At 46.2% G+C, this 14,546-nt stretch overlaps 1 protein-coding gene across 1 annotated transcript in view; it reads right to left on the bottom strand.

The window, feature by feature from the left end:
• Nucleotides 1-1,640: 1,640 nt before the first annotated feature.
• The window catches only part of Eif2b3 (eukaryotic translation initiation factor 2B subunit gamma), a 56,007-nt gene continuing 43,101 nt past the window's right edge, over nucleotides 1,641-14,546 (bottom strand). The window contains exons 11-12 of the mRNA XM_050131909.1: nucleotides 3,687-3,790; nucleotides 1,641-1,800 (exon numbers count right to left, since the gene is read on the bottom strand). Coding sequence (XP_049987866.1) covers nucleotides 1,748-1,800; nucleotides 3,687-3,790 — 157 coding nt within the window. The 3' untranslated portion in view covers nucleotides 1,641-1,747. The remainder of the gene's footprint in view (nucleotides 1,801-3,686; nucleotides 3,791-14,546) is intronic.

Genomic DNA, 14,546 nt, shown 5'->3' with positions numbered 1-14,546 from the left:
AAAACAGGAAGGGATATGGCTGGGCACAGAGAGGAGTATAAGATGGGATGAGACAGGATGTCAGGCCAGTCTCTCTGAGGATTCCTGGAAAACAGGTTCTTGCCCCCTTTGGTCTGAGGACTTGGTAGAGGTAAGAAGTCTCTCTAGTGGCTGGCTCCTTTACTTCTCTGGCCTTTCAGCATTTACCCTGATATCTGACTCCAGGTTTGTAAGACCAATTAGAACTTGTGTGACAGTAGCTTTCGCTTCTGTGAAAACCCGTGGGAAGCCTGCGCACTAGCCGTGGCTTCCTCCAGCTTGCCATATAAAAGTCTCCAAGGCTGCAGTTCTCCACCTGTGGGTCTCAATCCCCTGGGATGGGGTGGGCCAAACGACCGTTCCACGGGCGTCTACTGTCAGATACTTACACTACAATTCATAAAAGTAGCAATAAAATAATTTTTTGGAGATAGGGTTTCTCTGTGTAGTTTTGGAGCCTGTCTTGGAATTTGCTCTGTAGACAGGCTGGCCTCGAAATCAGAGATCTGCCTGCCTCTGCTTCCCAAGTACTGGAATTAAAGGAGAGCATCACCATTGCCCAACACAATGAAGTAATTTTATGGTGGAGGGGGGGGGGGTCACCACACATAAGGAACTGTATTAAAGGGTTGCAGTTAGGAAGGTTGAGAACTACTGCCCTAAGGGTTAAGAACTGAGCTGGAGAAAAGGGGTGGAGCCTCAGAGTGAATGCTGGGTGAGGGGCCGGGTGGTGCAGATGCTAGATATCTGTGTGGAGCCTCTGGAGCAAAAAACAATTCTTGGGCTACCATTCAGAGGTGGTACTGCTAGGTACTGGGTGTAATGCCTAGAAAGCCTGATGAGGGCCAGGGCTTTTAGAATGAAGATACTTTTTAAAAAACTATTTATTGGGCCAGGCGGTGCTGGTGCAAACCCTTAATCCCATCGCTCAGGAGGCAGAGGCAGGTGGAGGTCAAGCAGGGGCAAGTGCTTTGAGGTCAAGGCCAGCCTGGTCTACAGAGAGTTCTAAGACAGCCAGGGCTATAGAGAGAAACACTGTCTCAGAAAACAAACAAAAAACTATTCATTATTATTTGTATGTGTGTTTGTACCTTTATGTGGGTTCCAGGGATGGAATTCAGGTTACCAGGCTTGAGAACCATGGGCCTTTGCTGGCTAACCCTCTTGCTAGCCTTATTTCAGTTCTTTGTTGAGAGAGGATCTTATGTAGGCTGGTCTAAGCTGGCCTCAAAATCACCTGAGGATGACTTAACTTTGATCCTCCTGCCTCCACCTCGAGTGCTAGGTTACAGATACGTGTTCACAGGCTGGGCCTCAGATGGAAGATACGTCACAGACTAGGCTTGGTTGTCTTCAGAGGACCCACTGGACAGCTGCTTCCTGTCTGTGAACTTGGCATACAAGACCTAGACCACGGTATCTACTTCATTCTGTTGCTCTCGCTAGACTTACTCCACAATCCACAAACTCACACTGTTATTCTATACCTGGAGCCCATATGCCAGGAACCTGGACTGTTCACCCTGCCTTTGGAAGTCTTTCTGTTTTGTTTCTAGTGCAGGCCTTGAACCCAGGGCCTTGTGCATGCGAGGCAAGCGCTTTACCACTGAGCTACACCGACAGCCTGGAAATTCTTCTTTATTGAAAAATAAATACAGAGTCAAACAGGTAGGTCAGCCAACATCTGTAGTTTGGGGGCCAAAAGGAAGGGGTCAGGCTTGTTCAGGACTCAGATCTCCATGAGCTGGTCATTTCCCACAATCACCTCGTTCATTCGTTTAGCTAAGGAAACAAAGAGAAAAGGTTTTCATTGAGCTGGCATTATTTCAGCTGGGTGGTGGTGGCACAGCCTTTAATCCCAGCAATCGGGAGGCAGAGGCAGGCGAATCTCTGTGAGTCTGAGGCCAGCCTGGTCTAAAGAGAGAGAGAATTCCAGGACAGGCTCCAAAGCTTGCCTTCTGAACTAGACTGGCTGGCCAACAAATGTGGGGATCTTCCTATCTCTGCCCCCTCAGTACTGGGATTAGAGATGACTGTCACTATTCTCAGCTTTTATACGAGCGCTGGGGACTTGAACTCAGGTCCTGACACTTGCACAGAGAGCACTGTATTCACTGAGCCATCTCTGTAGCCCCTCTAAGTAACACGCTTCATGTACTATAATGATAGTTAGGAATTTACTGTTTCATTTTGAGACAGGGTCTGATCTAGAATACATTAGCAGAGGAAAATGGCTTGCATTCCTAATCTCCCTAGGTTTGCTTCCCAAGTGTGTGTTACCATGTCTGGATAGAATCCATTCATTAAATTAAACTAATTTCAGAGCCTGGTCACCACAAAACCCAGAAGAGGCATCAATCAGATCTCCTGGAACTAAAGTTATACAGGCAGTTGTGAGCTGCCACATGGGTGTTTGGAACGGAATCTAGGTCCTCTGCAAAATGGCAAGTGTTGTCAGACAGTGGTACTGCAGGACTTTACTCCAAGCAGGCAGATCTCTGAGTTCAAGGCCAGCCTGGACTGAGAAACCCTGTCTCAAAGGACAGGAGGAAAAAAAAAAAAAGTGTTAAACTATAAGGCCATCTCTCTAGTTTCTACTTTATTTTTGGAAACAGGATTTCACTATGTAGCCCTGGGTAGCTTAGCATTCACTATTTGGATCAGGCTGGCCTCAAACTCACAGAGACCTGCCTGTTCCTGCTGCCTGAGTGATGGAAGTAATGGCATGCGTCACCATGTCCAAATACTTAAAAAAATAGATTTTTTTTTTTCAAACAGGCTATTTGCAATTGCTCTTGGCTGCTCACCAGAACTTGATGGTAAGACCCTGCGGCTGAAAGCCCCGCACATTTTGGTCACGGGACGTGGAAAAGTCACGCTGTCACTGACCAGGATCCTTTCTCCCTGATGCCTAGCTTCCATAGTGCTAGGAGGTGCTATGTGGGCTGCTAGGAGAAAAATCATCCACAGCCTTACTTAGCCGTGAGTCTTGTGAACTATACAGATGAGCACACGGGTGCAATAGTGCACAGACGCTATGACTCCCACCGTCTTTCTCCAAGCTGTGCAGCACAGTAAACTAACAGCACAGCTGGGAGCCCCATTTCTAAGCAGCCCTGCTAACCCTTTGCCAGGCCACAAATCTAGGGGACTGCCTTCCTTAAAAACTGGGCCAGGTTTCCTCCCTTGGAGTTCCTCCTACTCTTGGCAGTTCTTTCTTACTTTTTCATAATAAATTTATATTTGCTCTGCTTAAAACAAACAACGCACACACAAAACAAGTCAGATGAGTGCTCCTGGTCTTTAGCAGGCCAGAGCACATTCCAGAGCCTATGTTGCATTACTGGCTACCTCTGTCATGTCCAAAAGCAAATATAAAGTATTGCTGTGGATTTGGACATTGTTATATTTTCAATTTTTGATAGTACAGTATAGTTGCACATATATACGAGTAAACATATTTATAAGCTATATTCCTAGAAATAGGCCAAAATTAAACTTGTAAAAACTCGATAATGCTATCAGCTACTCTCCAAAGATCACTATAAGTTTGTTTTCCCCTGCAGTATAACCACGAGCCCGTTTCTGACATCCTGCCCACTAAGCATTCTCTGTGCTAAGGTGACAGATAGCAGCTTCCACGACTCTTAACTCGGGGTGTTGTTTACCTTTGGCTTCAATTCTCTGACCACTTCCGATCAAACAGTCCTTGATGTCTGCACCCTTCTCAATCACCGCATTGTTGCAGATGACGCTGCCATGGATGCTGCTTCTGTAACACAGGAGCCAACACAGCAGTCACGTTAGGGTGCCCAGGGCTTCACCAGCAAACACTGCCTGAAGCTCAGGCTTCTCTCTGGGCTGACAACTGCTGAGTCCTGTGGGTGGCTACACGTCTCTTATTATTGGATGGCAGAAAGGTGTTAGAGAATTTCAGAGTGGGACTACATTCATAATTATTTTTCAAGTCCTTACTTGACTTCTCCCCATCGTCTTCCTTTTCTTTTTTTGCAGTGGAGACTGGATCTAGGCCTTTGTGCATGTTAGACAAGCTCTTTACCACTGAACTATGCGCCCCCCCCTTTTTTTTTTGTTTTTTTGAGACAGGGTTTCTCTGTGGCTTTGGAGCCTGTCCTGGAACTAGCTCTGTAGACCAGGCTGGTCTCGAACTCACAGAGATCCGCCTGCCTCTGCCTCCCGAGTGCTGGGATTAAAGGCCTGCACCACCATCGCCCGGCTCCTCCCTCCCTTTTGAGACAGGGTCCCTCCCTTTTGAGACAGGGTCTCGCACAGTCCAGGCTGGCCTTGAACTAGCCAAGAACTCTTGATCCTCCTGCCTCTACCTACCAAGTGCTAGGATTATGGGTATATGTAAACACTGCAGCAGTAAGTTCATTTTACTTCCTAAAGTTTATTACATTATTTATTTGGTGTGTAGGTAGATGAAAGGGGGGTTACACATGTCACAGTGTAGCGGTCAGAGGCCAGCTTTAGAGATTGGTTCTCTCTTTCTACATTGTGGGTTCTGGGTATCAAACTCTGGTCAGGTCTGGTGGAATGTGCCTTTGATCACTAGCCATCTTGCTGTTCCAAGTTCTTCTCATTTTGAGACAAGGTCTTGCTATGCATTCCAGGCTGGCCCCAGACATCCAAATACTAGATCACAGGTATATGCTGTCATACCTAGCTTGATTTTATATATACACACACACATATATATCCATGTACACACACACACATTTGAGACAGGGTCTCATTATGTAGCTCTGGCTGTCCTGGAACTCACTATGTAGACCAGCTGGCTTCAGACTCACAGAGATCCACCTGCCTCTGCCTACCAAGTGCTTGGATTAAAGGGGTGTGCTACTATGCCAGGCTCCTAGCTTGACTTTAGGTACCCAGGATCTTGATCAAATTCTCCTTGGTGGAAGGGTGGAATCTGAGGCTGGTCTGTAGGCTTGCCCACCAAGTCTTCTTACCTAGGATCATATGACAAATGGTCATTGGGGCCCAGAAATAAAGACTCTTTCTGGTTGGGCAGAGTGGAACATACCTAATGCCAGAACTGCATTAGTAATGAGTGCTGGGTTAAAGACATGCAACGCCACTCCCCTGCTCCACTATTATTTTTTTTAATTTTCTTTGGGAGGGGGTATGTGGAGGTCAGAAGACAACTTGAGGGAGCCAGTGTCAGTTCTTTTTCCACTACGCAGGTGAGCTGGCTTGATGACAGAAGCTCTTACCTACTGAGCTGTCTTGGTGGCTTTCTCTGTCTGTCTGTCTATCTATCTATCTTATGTGTATGTATCTATCTGCCTGTCTGCCTGCCTGTCTGTCTGTCTGTCTGTATCTATCGTGTGTGTGTTGGCAGTGCTAGAAATTGAACTCAGGGCCTCATACATGGTAGAGAAACACTCTGCCACTGAAATACATTCCCTATCACAAAAATGGGTATTTCAAAAGCCAGTTCACGGCAAGCCAAGGACAGTGGCTTGGGCCTGTTATCCCAGCTACTCAGGAGGCTAAACCAGGACAAGTTCAGGGCCTTCTTCAGCCATAGAGTGAGATAAAGCCCTGTCTGGACAGCCAAGACCCTATCAGAATAAAAAGGGGGTGGTTTGGGCAGCATGACCTGTAGAGCACTTGCTTAGCTTGTGGAAATCTCTGGGCTCAGTCCCGCTGCCACCCTCCCTGCAAGCCAAACAAACAAAAAGCTCTGCTCCAGAAAGACTGCTTTGTTCCACACCACTAGAAGGCTGCTGGAGGCCCAAACACATGCTCAGACGCAGCACTGGCTCCTGCTGTTGATTTGAATTTAGAAACTAACTCTGTCTCCTGAAGACTGTGAGGTGGGGGAAGTCTTTAAAATAAAAACTGCTATCATCAAGAGTATGTGCATGTTACGCACTGTGCCAGCCGAGTGTTGAGAGCTGGCTCTTTTACTGTGGTCCCAGGGACTGAGCTCAGGCTCTCAGGCTTGCCCAGCAACACTTCTTACCTCTGCTGAGCCGTCTCACCAGCCGGAAAAGGTCTTACATTTTTTTTTAATTGGGAAATTTAACTTAAAAATTTAAAATTTAATATATAGCCCTGGCTGTCCTGGAACTTGCTATGTAGACCAGGCAGACCGCACACTCAAGAGATCCACCAAGTGCGGGTATTACAGGTATGCCCCACGCCTGATGGCAAACCATCACCAACATTCTCTACACATTTATGCCAGGTACTACGCTAAACACATTACAGCAATGAGTTTTTACGAATCACCTGGGCAGGGCCAGTGAAATGGTTCAGTGGGTGAAGGCACCTGCTGTGCAAACCTGGAGAACTGAGTTCAAGTCTTAGAACCCTTTTAAGGGTGAAAGAGCTGCTTCCAGAAGGTTGTCCTCTGACCTCTGTACGTCATGATATATGCCCCCACCCCAACCCCATCTCCACTATTCACACAGCACACACAATAATAAAAAAGTTATTTTGCCGGGTGGTGGTGGCGCATGCCTTTAATCCCAGCACCCTGGAGACAGAGACAGGCAGATCTCTGTGAGTTTGAGGCCAGCCTGGTCTACAGAGCAAGTTCCAGGACACCCAGGGTTGTTACACATAGAAATCCTGTCTTCAAAGACAAAACAAAACAAAATTATGGGCGACACGAAGAAACGAGAACATCTTTTGTCTTGGCCTCCATCAATGTTTTTGGTAGGTCCAGGATGAGAAAATTATGTATTTAGTTAGAGAAAACATTTCTAGATGATTCTCTGACTATCAATTTTATCTGATATAAAAATGGCACCCAAATTTTACAGATGAAATAAGATTTAGAGAATTTAAACCATTTATTCCAAACCATGTAACTGTTAAACAGCATATTCAAATCCAGTTCTGCCTGATACTAGAACCCATATTCTTCTTTTATTTTTTTAATGAGATGTTTCTCTTTGTAACAGCTGTCCTCAAATACAGAGATCATACTGCCTCTACTTCCCGAGTGCTGGGATTAAAGGTGTGTACCACCACTGCCTAGAGGTATCAAGATGATTTAAACTGCCCTATTCATGCAAGGGTGAACTTTCAAAGGGAACGGCCCACACCACGAAGAAGTGCTGATGCCACAGGCAGGATGTTGGGCAGGATTCTGTACACAACAGCCAGTCCTTGGTACAGCTCAGAAGTCTAGGGATGCAGCTCATTCATGGAAGGTGTTAGAATTTTGACTTGGAGCCAGAATTCAGAACAGTCTACAGTCACCTGAGCAAGAATGAGCACCCAAAGCACAAGGTGCTCTCTCAGCACATAGAGAGCTTTACTGTTTCAGATGGCCGACCAGAGGCAGACAGGAAACGGGCTATCTGTGCTATCTCCATTCTTAGGGAAGGTTAACGCCTATTCTAGGCTGAAGCATCTCTGTGGGTGGTATGAATGGGACAAGTATTAGTGTGCTTTTTGGCAGTCTTGGGGTACATTCAGTGGGTGTTCCACGAGGTACAATCCAGAACTTTGCAACTTGTCCAAATTGCGAAGCATTAGAGTCAGCAGTTACGGTAGCTCCATATCCTCCAGGAAATCCCCTACAGAGGGTAACAAGGAAGGTGCAGACTGCCTTATATACATGGGTCCAGAGGCAGAGCAAGGCCGACTTAGCCAAAGCAAAGCCCAGTGTCTGAAGTAGTAGCAATGTTTGTTTCCTATTAGTGGTTAAGATCTTAAAGTGTGCTCTGGAGCTAGGCTAGAGGTGGGCAGACAGTCAGCAGGACACATGAAGCTGTGAAAGAGGATTCCTGGAAAAAGCTGTGGGGTTGACTGGTTAGAAGCTCAGTGATGTCGAGAGGCTGGAATGTTGCAGGTCTGGAGCCTAATTACAAGTTATTTGGGGCTGTCTTTAGTTCTTGCCCACCGCTGTGTTGAACCTATGGTCCGTTGAACCTATTGCCTAACAGATAAAACTTGTGAAATGCATTAGCTCAATAAACCTGAGATTCCAGCAAAGGGCTAAGGAGGCTGTTTGGTAGCATCTAATGCCAGTGCAGAGTTCTCCTGGTCTTGCTGTAACCCACCTACCTCATGTAGCCACTAATATATTGGGAAGGTGTTTGATTTATGCCTTTCTTTGTTCTGTTACTTTTTGTTTATTTGTTTGTTTGTTTATTTATTTGTTTGTTTGTTTATTTATTTGGTTTTTCGAGACAGGGTTTCTCTGTGGCTTTGGAGCCTGTCCTGGAACTAGCTCTTGTAGACCAGGCTGGTCTCGAACTCACAGAGATCCGCCTGCCTCTGCCTCCCGAGTGCTGGGATTAAAGGCGTGCGCCACCATCGCCCGGCTCTTTGTTCTGTTACTATAGAAAGTTTACAGGATTGCAACCTCATTGGAACGTGTTTATTGGGGAGACCTAAATCTATGTTCTAGGCCTATGGCCACTCATATTTGGCTCCAAAATAAGCCACATCTTTGTTCCTTTGAGTGAGAGCTGTTTCTTTCGTTGACAAAGCCATAATTAAAGACTACTAACTGGCTACCCTGGAATCTGGGCGTGGGTGGGAACCATCACCGGAAGGAAGTGGCTGGAACGGAGGTCAGATTTCCAAAACAACCCACGGCTGCTCTCCGTTTGTTTAGCAGTCTAACCGGGTCTGCAGGAGCCTCCTTACTGATCATCTTACCTAGTTTAAATGGAACTTCTGAGATGCACTAGTTACTGTGTAGAGACTAGATACAACCGGGAAAAAGGAGGCTGGCTGATGGGTCTGCTCACCAAGGCTCTGCTCAGTGGCTCCCTGAAGACTCGAGGTGAACCCTGGGTACGAAGCTTTTTTCTGACCATTTGTTTCAGCAGCTCTTCACTTTCATTGCAGATACCACAAACTGCCTTTAATCCCAGTACGGGGGCACAGGCAAACAGATCTTTGCAAGTTCAAGGCCAGCTAGGACTACAAAGTGAAACCCTGTCTCAAAACAAAAATAAAGCCTAAAACAAAAACCTACCAAAAAACCAAGACTTCAGACCCACCAAAGGCAGAGTGTGATCCACTGCAGAGTGTGAGCCACGGGCCCATCCTCAGAGCACAATATACACACTATATATTTTATGTATCTTTGGTGTATTTAAATATCTAGTGAATTCTTTTCCTCTCTTCCTCTTCCTCCCCACCCCCTCTTTTCCTGGCTTCAAACTCACAGAGATTCACCTGCTTCTGCTTCCCAAGAGCTGGAACTGAAGCTGTGCTCCACTTTACCCGCTGTTTCTTATTTTTTCTGACAGTCCAGGCTGGCCTTACACTTGAGGTAGTCCTCTTGCCTCTGCCTCACGAGTGCTGGGGTTACAGACATGAACTAGCACAGTCAGCCCATGGATGTCACACACAAGATCTACCATGAACTACACCTCCAGCCCAACGATCAGGAATTTCCCTAGAAGTATATGTATTTATCTGCTCATGATGGAGGGGATGGAGAGGTAGGACTATATCAACCTCTCTTAAGTGGCCAGTTCTCAGCCAGACTGTGTTTCCTGCCTGCGCACCGAAAAGGTAATTTCTTATAACCCCAGAAGAGAACTGGGCCCCGCACCAGAGCTGGTTTCTGCATCTAGTGCTGGCTCTCAACCTGGCCCTAGGGTCTGCGCTGCGCTAATTCTCTCCAGGGTTCTCTAAGAAGCCACTCGGTGATGGCTGAGACTAATGGAGACTTGGTCCTTCATTCTTGGTGGGCTCACATTTGAAACCAACATGAAGGCCTGGGAAAGTACTATGCTGCTTTGGCAGGTGTGCCACCCTGTACCTACTGCGTCACACTACATAAGGAAGAAGTCCTGACTGGTGACACAGGGTGCCTCTTAGTTCTCCATCCTTTCCTGGTTTTAAGTCTTTCTTCAGTGTGGGGATCTAGGGTGTGCGTGTGTGTGTGTGTGTGTGTGTGTGTGTGTGTGTGTGTGTGTATTAGAAGACCCAGGTCTCATGTAGCACAGGTTGGCCTCAAATTTGCTATGTAGTCAAGGGTAACTGTATCTTGAGGTCCCAAGTGCAGGGATTACTGGTGTGTGCCACTATGCCTGGCCAGAACTGGAGAATAATGAGATAGCAAAAATGCTTGCCTAACATGAACAGAGCTCTGAATTCAACTTACAGTACCAACATACACAGACTTCCTTTAGTTCATTTCAGGAAGGAAAAGAACACATACACAAACACACTCTTCTGTGTATACATCCGCGCATGTGTGAAAGAGTGTACGGGTGAGCATGCACTTTTGGAGACCAGTGGTTGACTTCAGGCATCTTCTGCAGTTACTCCCTACCTTATTATTCTACATTTATCTAGTTCGTGTGTACCGTGGTGGGTGTGTAGGACAGAGGAGCTGGTTCTCTGTTTTTACCACAACAGTTCGAGGGATCAAACTCAGGTTGCCAGGCTTGGTAGCAAGCTATCTTACCAGCCGTTCATCTATTTTTTTGAGATAGGATCTCTATTTGAACCTGGAGCCTACCAACTTTGCTAAACTAGGCAGTCAACAAGTCCCAGGGATGCTTCCTGTTTCCATCTCCCCAGACTAGAATTTTAGCTATGTACCGCCATGACCAGCTTTCTAAAAAGTGTGCTGGCTGCACACCTTTAATCGCAGCACTGGGGAGGCAGAGACAAGCGTATCTCTGTGAATTTGAGGCCAGCCTGGTTTACAGAGAGAGTTCCAGGGGCAGGCTCCAAAGCTACAGAGAAACTCTGCCCTGAAACCTCCTCTCCCCCCAAGAAAGGGGGAAAAAAGTATCTTATTTTTATTTATGTGTGTATGTGCCCCACAAGTGAGAAGGTAGCTGAGGAGCCAGAAGAGGGTGTTATATTCCCTGCAGTTGGAGTTACAGGTGGATGTGAGCTACCTGACATGGATGCTGGATATGAGGCAGGGGATGGTAGGTGGCACAATGTTTTGGATTTGACGCCCGGTGTCATATAAATCAGGTATGAGGGCACATACCTGTAATCTCATACAAAAGGAAAAAAGAAAGTGAGTATTTTCTTTTCTTTCTTTTGGAGACAGAAATTCATGGATCTCAGATAGGCCTTAAACACTTTTTCCTGCCTATTTAGGGTTGTTTTTTCCTTGAGACAGTGTCTCATTATATACTGTCTTGGAACTCACTATACAGAGTGAGTTCAAGGACAGCCAGGCTACAGAGAAACACTGTCCTGGGGAAAAAAAAAAGGAAAAGAGAAGACAGGGGCAGGTGGGATGCCTCAGAGGTTAGGAGCTCACACTACTATTGTGGATCGTTCAAAACCACCTGGAGGGCTGGAGAGATGGCTCAGTGGTTAAGAGCATTGCCTGCTCTTCCAAAGGTCCTGAGTTCAATTCCCAGCAACCACATGGTGGCTCACAACCATCTGTAAAAGAGGTCTGGCGCCCTCTTCTGGCCCTCAGGCATACAGACAGAATATTGCATACATAATAAATAAATAAATAAATAAATATTTAAAAAAAAAAAAAAAAAACCACCTGGAACTCCAGTCCCGGGGATCAGATGCTCGCTACTGAAGTTTTGCTATAGACATCAAACAACAAACCAGCTCAGGGATGGCTCAGCAACTAAGTGCATATACTGCTTCTTCAGAGGACGGCAGTTTGACTCCCAGGACCCACACCAGGTGCTCACAGCAGTCTGTAACTTTAGCTTCAGGTGATATGACTCCTTGGGTACCTATATTCAAATGTACACACACACAAACACACACCTAAACGAAACAAGAACTGGGTCAGGATGGTACATGTCCACAATGCTAAAATTTGTGAGGTAGAAGTAGAATGATTAGGAGTTCAAAGGCATCTTCCCTACACACTAAATTCAAGGTCAGTCTGGGCTATCTCAGGCGAGGCTCCAGAACAAAAAGGGTCCTGCCCTGTGGAGAACTCTTAGCCTAGCAAGTGTAAGGCCCTAGGTTCAATCCCTATTGCCACAACAAAAGTAGGTGGAATGGGAGTAAAGAAGAGAGAAACAAGGATTCGGTGTGTGGCCAGTCAGCTGGAGCTGTGCTCAAGGTAATGATTAGAATGAGAAACAGGAACAGCTTGTTTGGCCTTGAGGGCTAACTTGGTTAAGCATCGACAGCACGGAAAACCCAGGTAAAATCTAATTTCCAGCTTGCTTAAGCTGAAGATGGGATTGGAGACTGCTTTGATGTCATCCACTTTATATTAAGAGACAATTCAGATGTAGTTGAGGAGGATAAAGAGAGACAACAAATGAAAGCCTTGACTATTATAGGCTTTTTTTTTTTGAGATTTATTGATATTTTATATAAAGCTGTATCTGCATCATACCAGTATGCCAAAAGAGGGCACCAGATCTTATTACAGATGGTTGTGAGCTACCATGTGGTTGCTGGGAACTGAACTCAGGACCTCTAGAGCCAGAGCTCTTAACCAGTGAGCTCTCTCTGGCTGGCCCTGACAATTAAGTTTTGACTAGACTTTTAAAATTATTACATTTTTATTTATTTGTTTGTTGTGTGTGAGTGTGCCATTATCCAGTCCCCTCTACCTTTTTTCTCTCCAATGGATTTGTGTCTACATTTATGTGTATGAGTGTGGGCATGTGTGTGTAGAGGTCAGAGGACAGCATGGATTCAGGCTAGCTGGCGTGTGAGACTCTGAGGATTTGTTCCTGCGTCTGCTCTGAATCCTGCTGAAGGAGCACTGGGTTACAGACAGGCATGGGCTATCGTGTTCTACTCACACGGGCTCTAGGATCTGAACTCAGGTTCCCCAGCTTCCGCAGCAGCGTTTCACCCTGTGCATCTGCTGTGCAACCTTCACTAGACATTTGATTCCTGACTGTCAGCCGTCACAGAAAGTGGCAGAAAACGGAAGATAAGCAGGAATTTTCTGAGAACAGTCTTACCTACCGACACCTGCCCAAGGTGTAGATATTGGCATCTCCCAAGCCCTGAGGACCTTGGGCAGGGAGCTAACCCACTGTCCATAAGATCGACATGTCTGAATTTTAATTGCCCTTTTCAAGTTTATCATAGGTAAACTAAGTAACTCCAAAATAATGGGGAAATCTTCATATGGGTCGAAAGATATCGGATCTTATCATCAGATGCTAATTTGTAGGACTGCATGATCTCTCACCACCTTTAGCTTAGACTGGCTCTGAACTTAATGATTCTCCTGCCTCAGCCTTCAAAGTGCTGAGATTATAGGCATGTGCCATCTTATTCCTATTATTATTTTAGGTTTTTCAAGACAGGGTTTCTCTGTAGCTTTGGAGCCTATCCTGGAACTAGCTCTTGTAGACCAGGCTGGCTTTGAACTCACAGAGATCCGCCTGCCTCTGCCTCACAAGTGCTGGGATTAAAGGTGTGTGCCACCACCGCCCAGCTATTACTATTATTATTATTATGCGGACAGACTCTTACTTTGTAACCTTGGCTGGCCTGGAACTTGCTATGTAGAACTGGCTGGCCTCAAACTCAGAGATCCACCTGCCTTACTGTCTTGTGGGTGCTAGATTCAAACTGGGGCCCCCTGAAAGAGTAACCAGTGCCTTAACTGCCAAGTGATCTTTCCAGCTGCTCCCTGTCCCCTTTAACTTAGATTCTGGGGATCAAACTTAGGTCCTCCTGCTCTAAGGGCAAGCTCTTTACTAAGGTCCACTCCCAGCCCAGTCAGTCACTCTGAACTGTAAAAGGAACTGTTTTCTCTAGAGTTGGGTGTGGCGGTACAGGACTTTTGGGGCAATTGAAGGAAAGCTGAACCTAGGATTCAGGGCCAGTTGGCCCCATTTCAAGATAAACAAACAACGAGCTCCCACCCCACATATTCAGCCCAATGAAGTGTTTGCACACCTCCCCTCCTCAATCTTTGCAAACAGTGTAGTCCAGGCTGGCTTCTGACTATGAATCCTCCTTTCTCTGCCTTTCCAATGCTGAGAATCTGCTACCATGATGAGTCAGCTCAGTGATTTTGCTTTTGCAGCCTGTGAAGGAGCCACACGCCTTCAATCCCACGACTTGGGAGACAGAGGCAGGAGGATCGCTGTGAATTCAAGGTCAGCCTGGTCTACAGAGTGAGTTCCAGGACAACCAGATCTATGTAGAGAGACCCTGTCTCATAAAAGAAAAGAAAGCAAAAGAGACAGCCTCTCAGGGTGGGATGGTGCATGCCTTTAATCCCAGGACTTGGGAGGCAGATACAGGTGAATCTCTGGTTTTCAGAGTGAGTTCCAGGACAGTCAGGACAACCAGGACTACACAGAGAAACCCTGTCTTAAAAAAACAAAACCAAAAACAAGCAAACAAAAAACCCAAGGCGCATAAGGGACAGTCTCATTGTGTACCCCTGGCTGGCCTAGAACTCATCACTATACAAGGCTGGTTCACAGAGATCCACCTGCTTCTGCCTCTTCTGGGATCAAAGCTATGTGCCACCATGCCCACCTAGCAAAGCATATTGTTTTTTCTTTAAAAAACAGTGTTTCTCTGTGTAGTCTTGGCTGTCCTGAAACTCACTTTGGCCTCAAGCTCAGAGATCCGCTTGCCTC

Source organism: Alexandromys fortis, unplaced genomic scaffold, assembly GCF_014885135.2.
Source record: "Alexandromys fortis isolate MF-2015 unplaced genomic scaffold, M_Fortis_MF-2015_v1.1 scaffold_302, whole genome shotgun sequence".
Lineage (NCBI taxonomy): Eukaryota > Metazoa > Chordata > Mammalia > Rodentia > Cricetidae > Alexandromys > Alexandromys fortis.
This window is presented reverse-complemented; position numbering and strand designations above follow the sequence as displayed.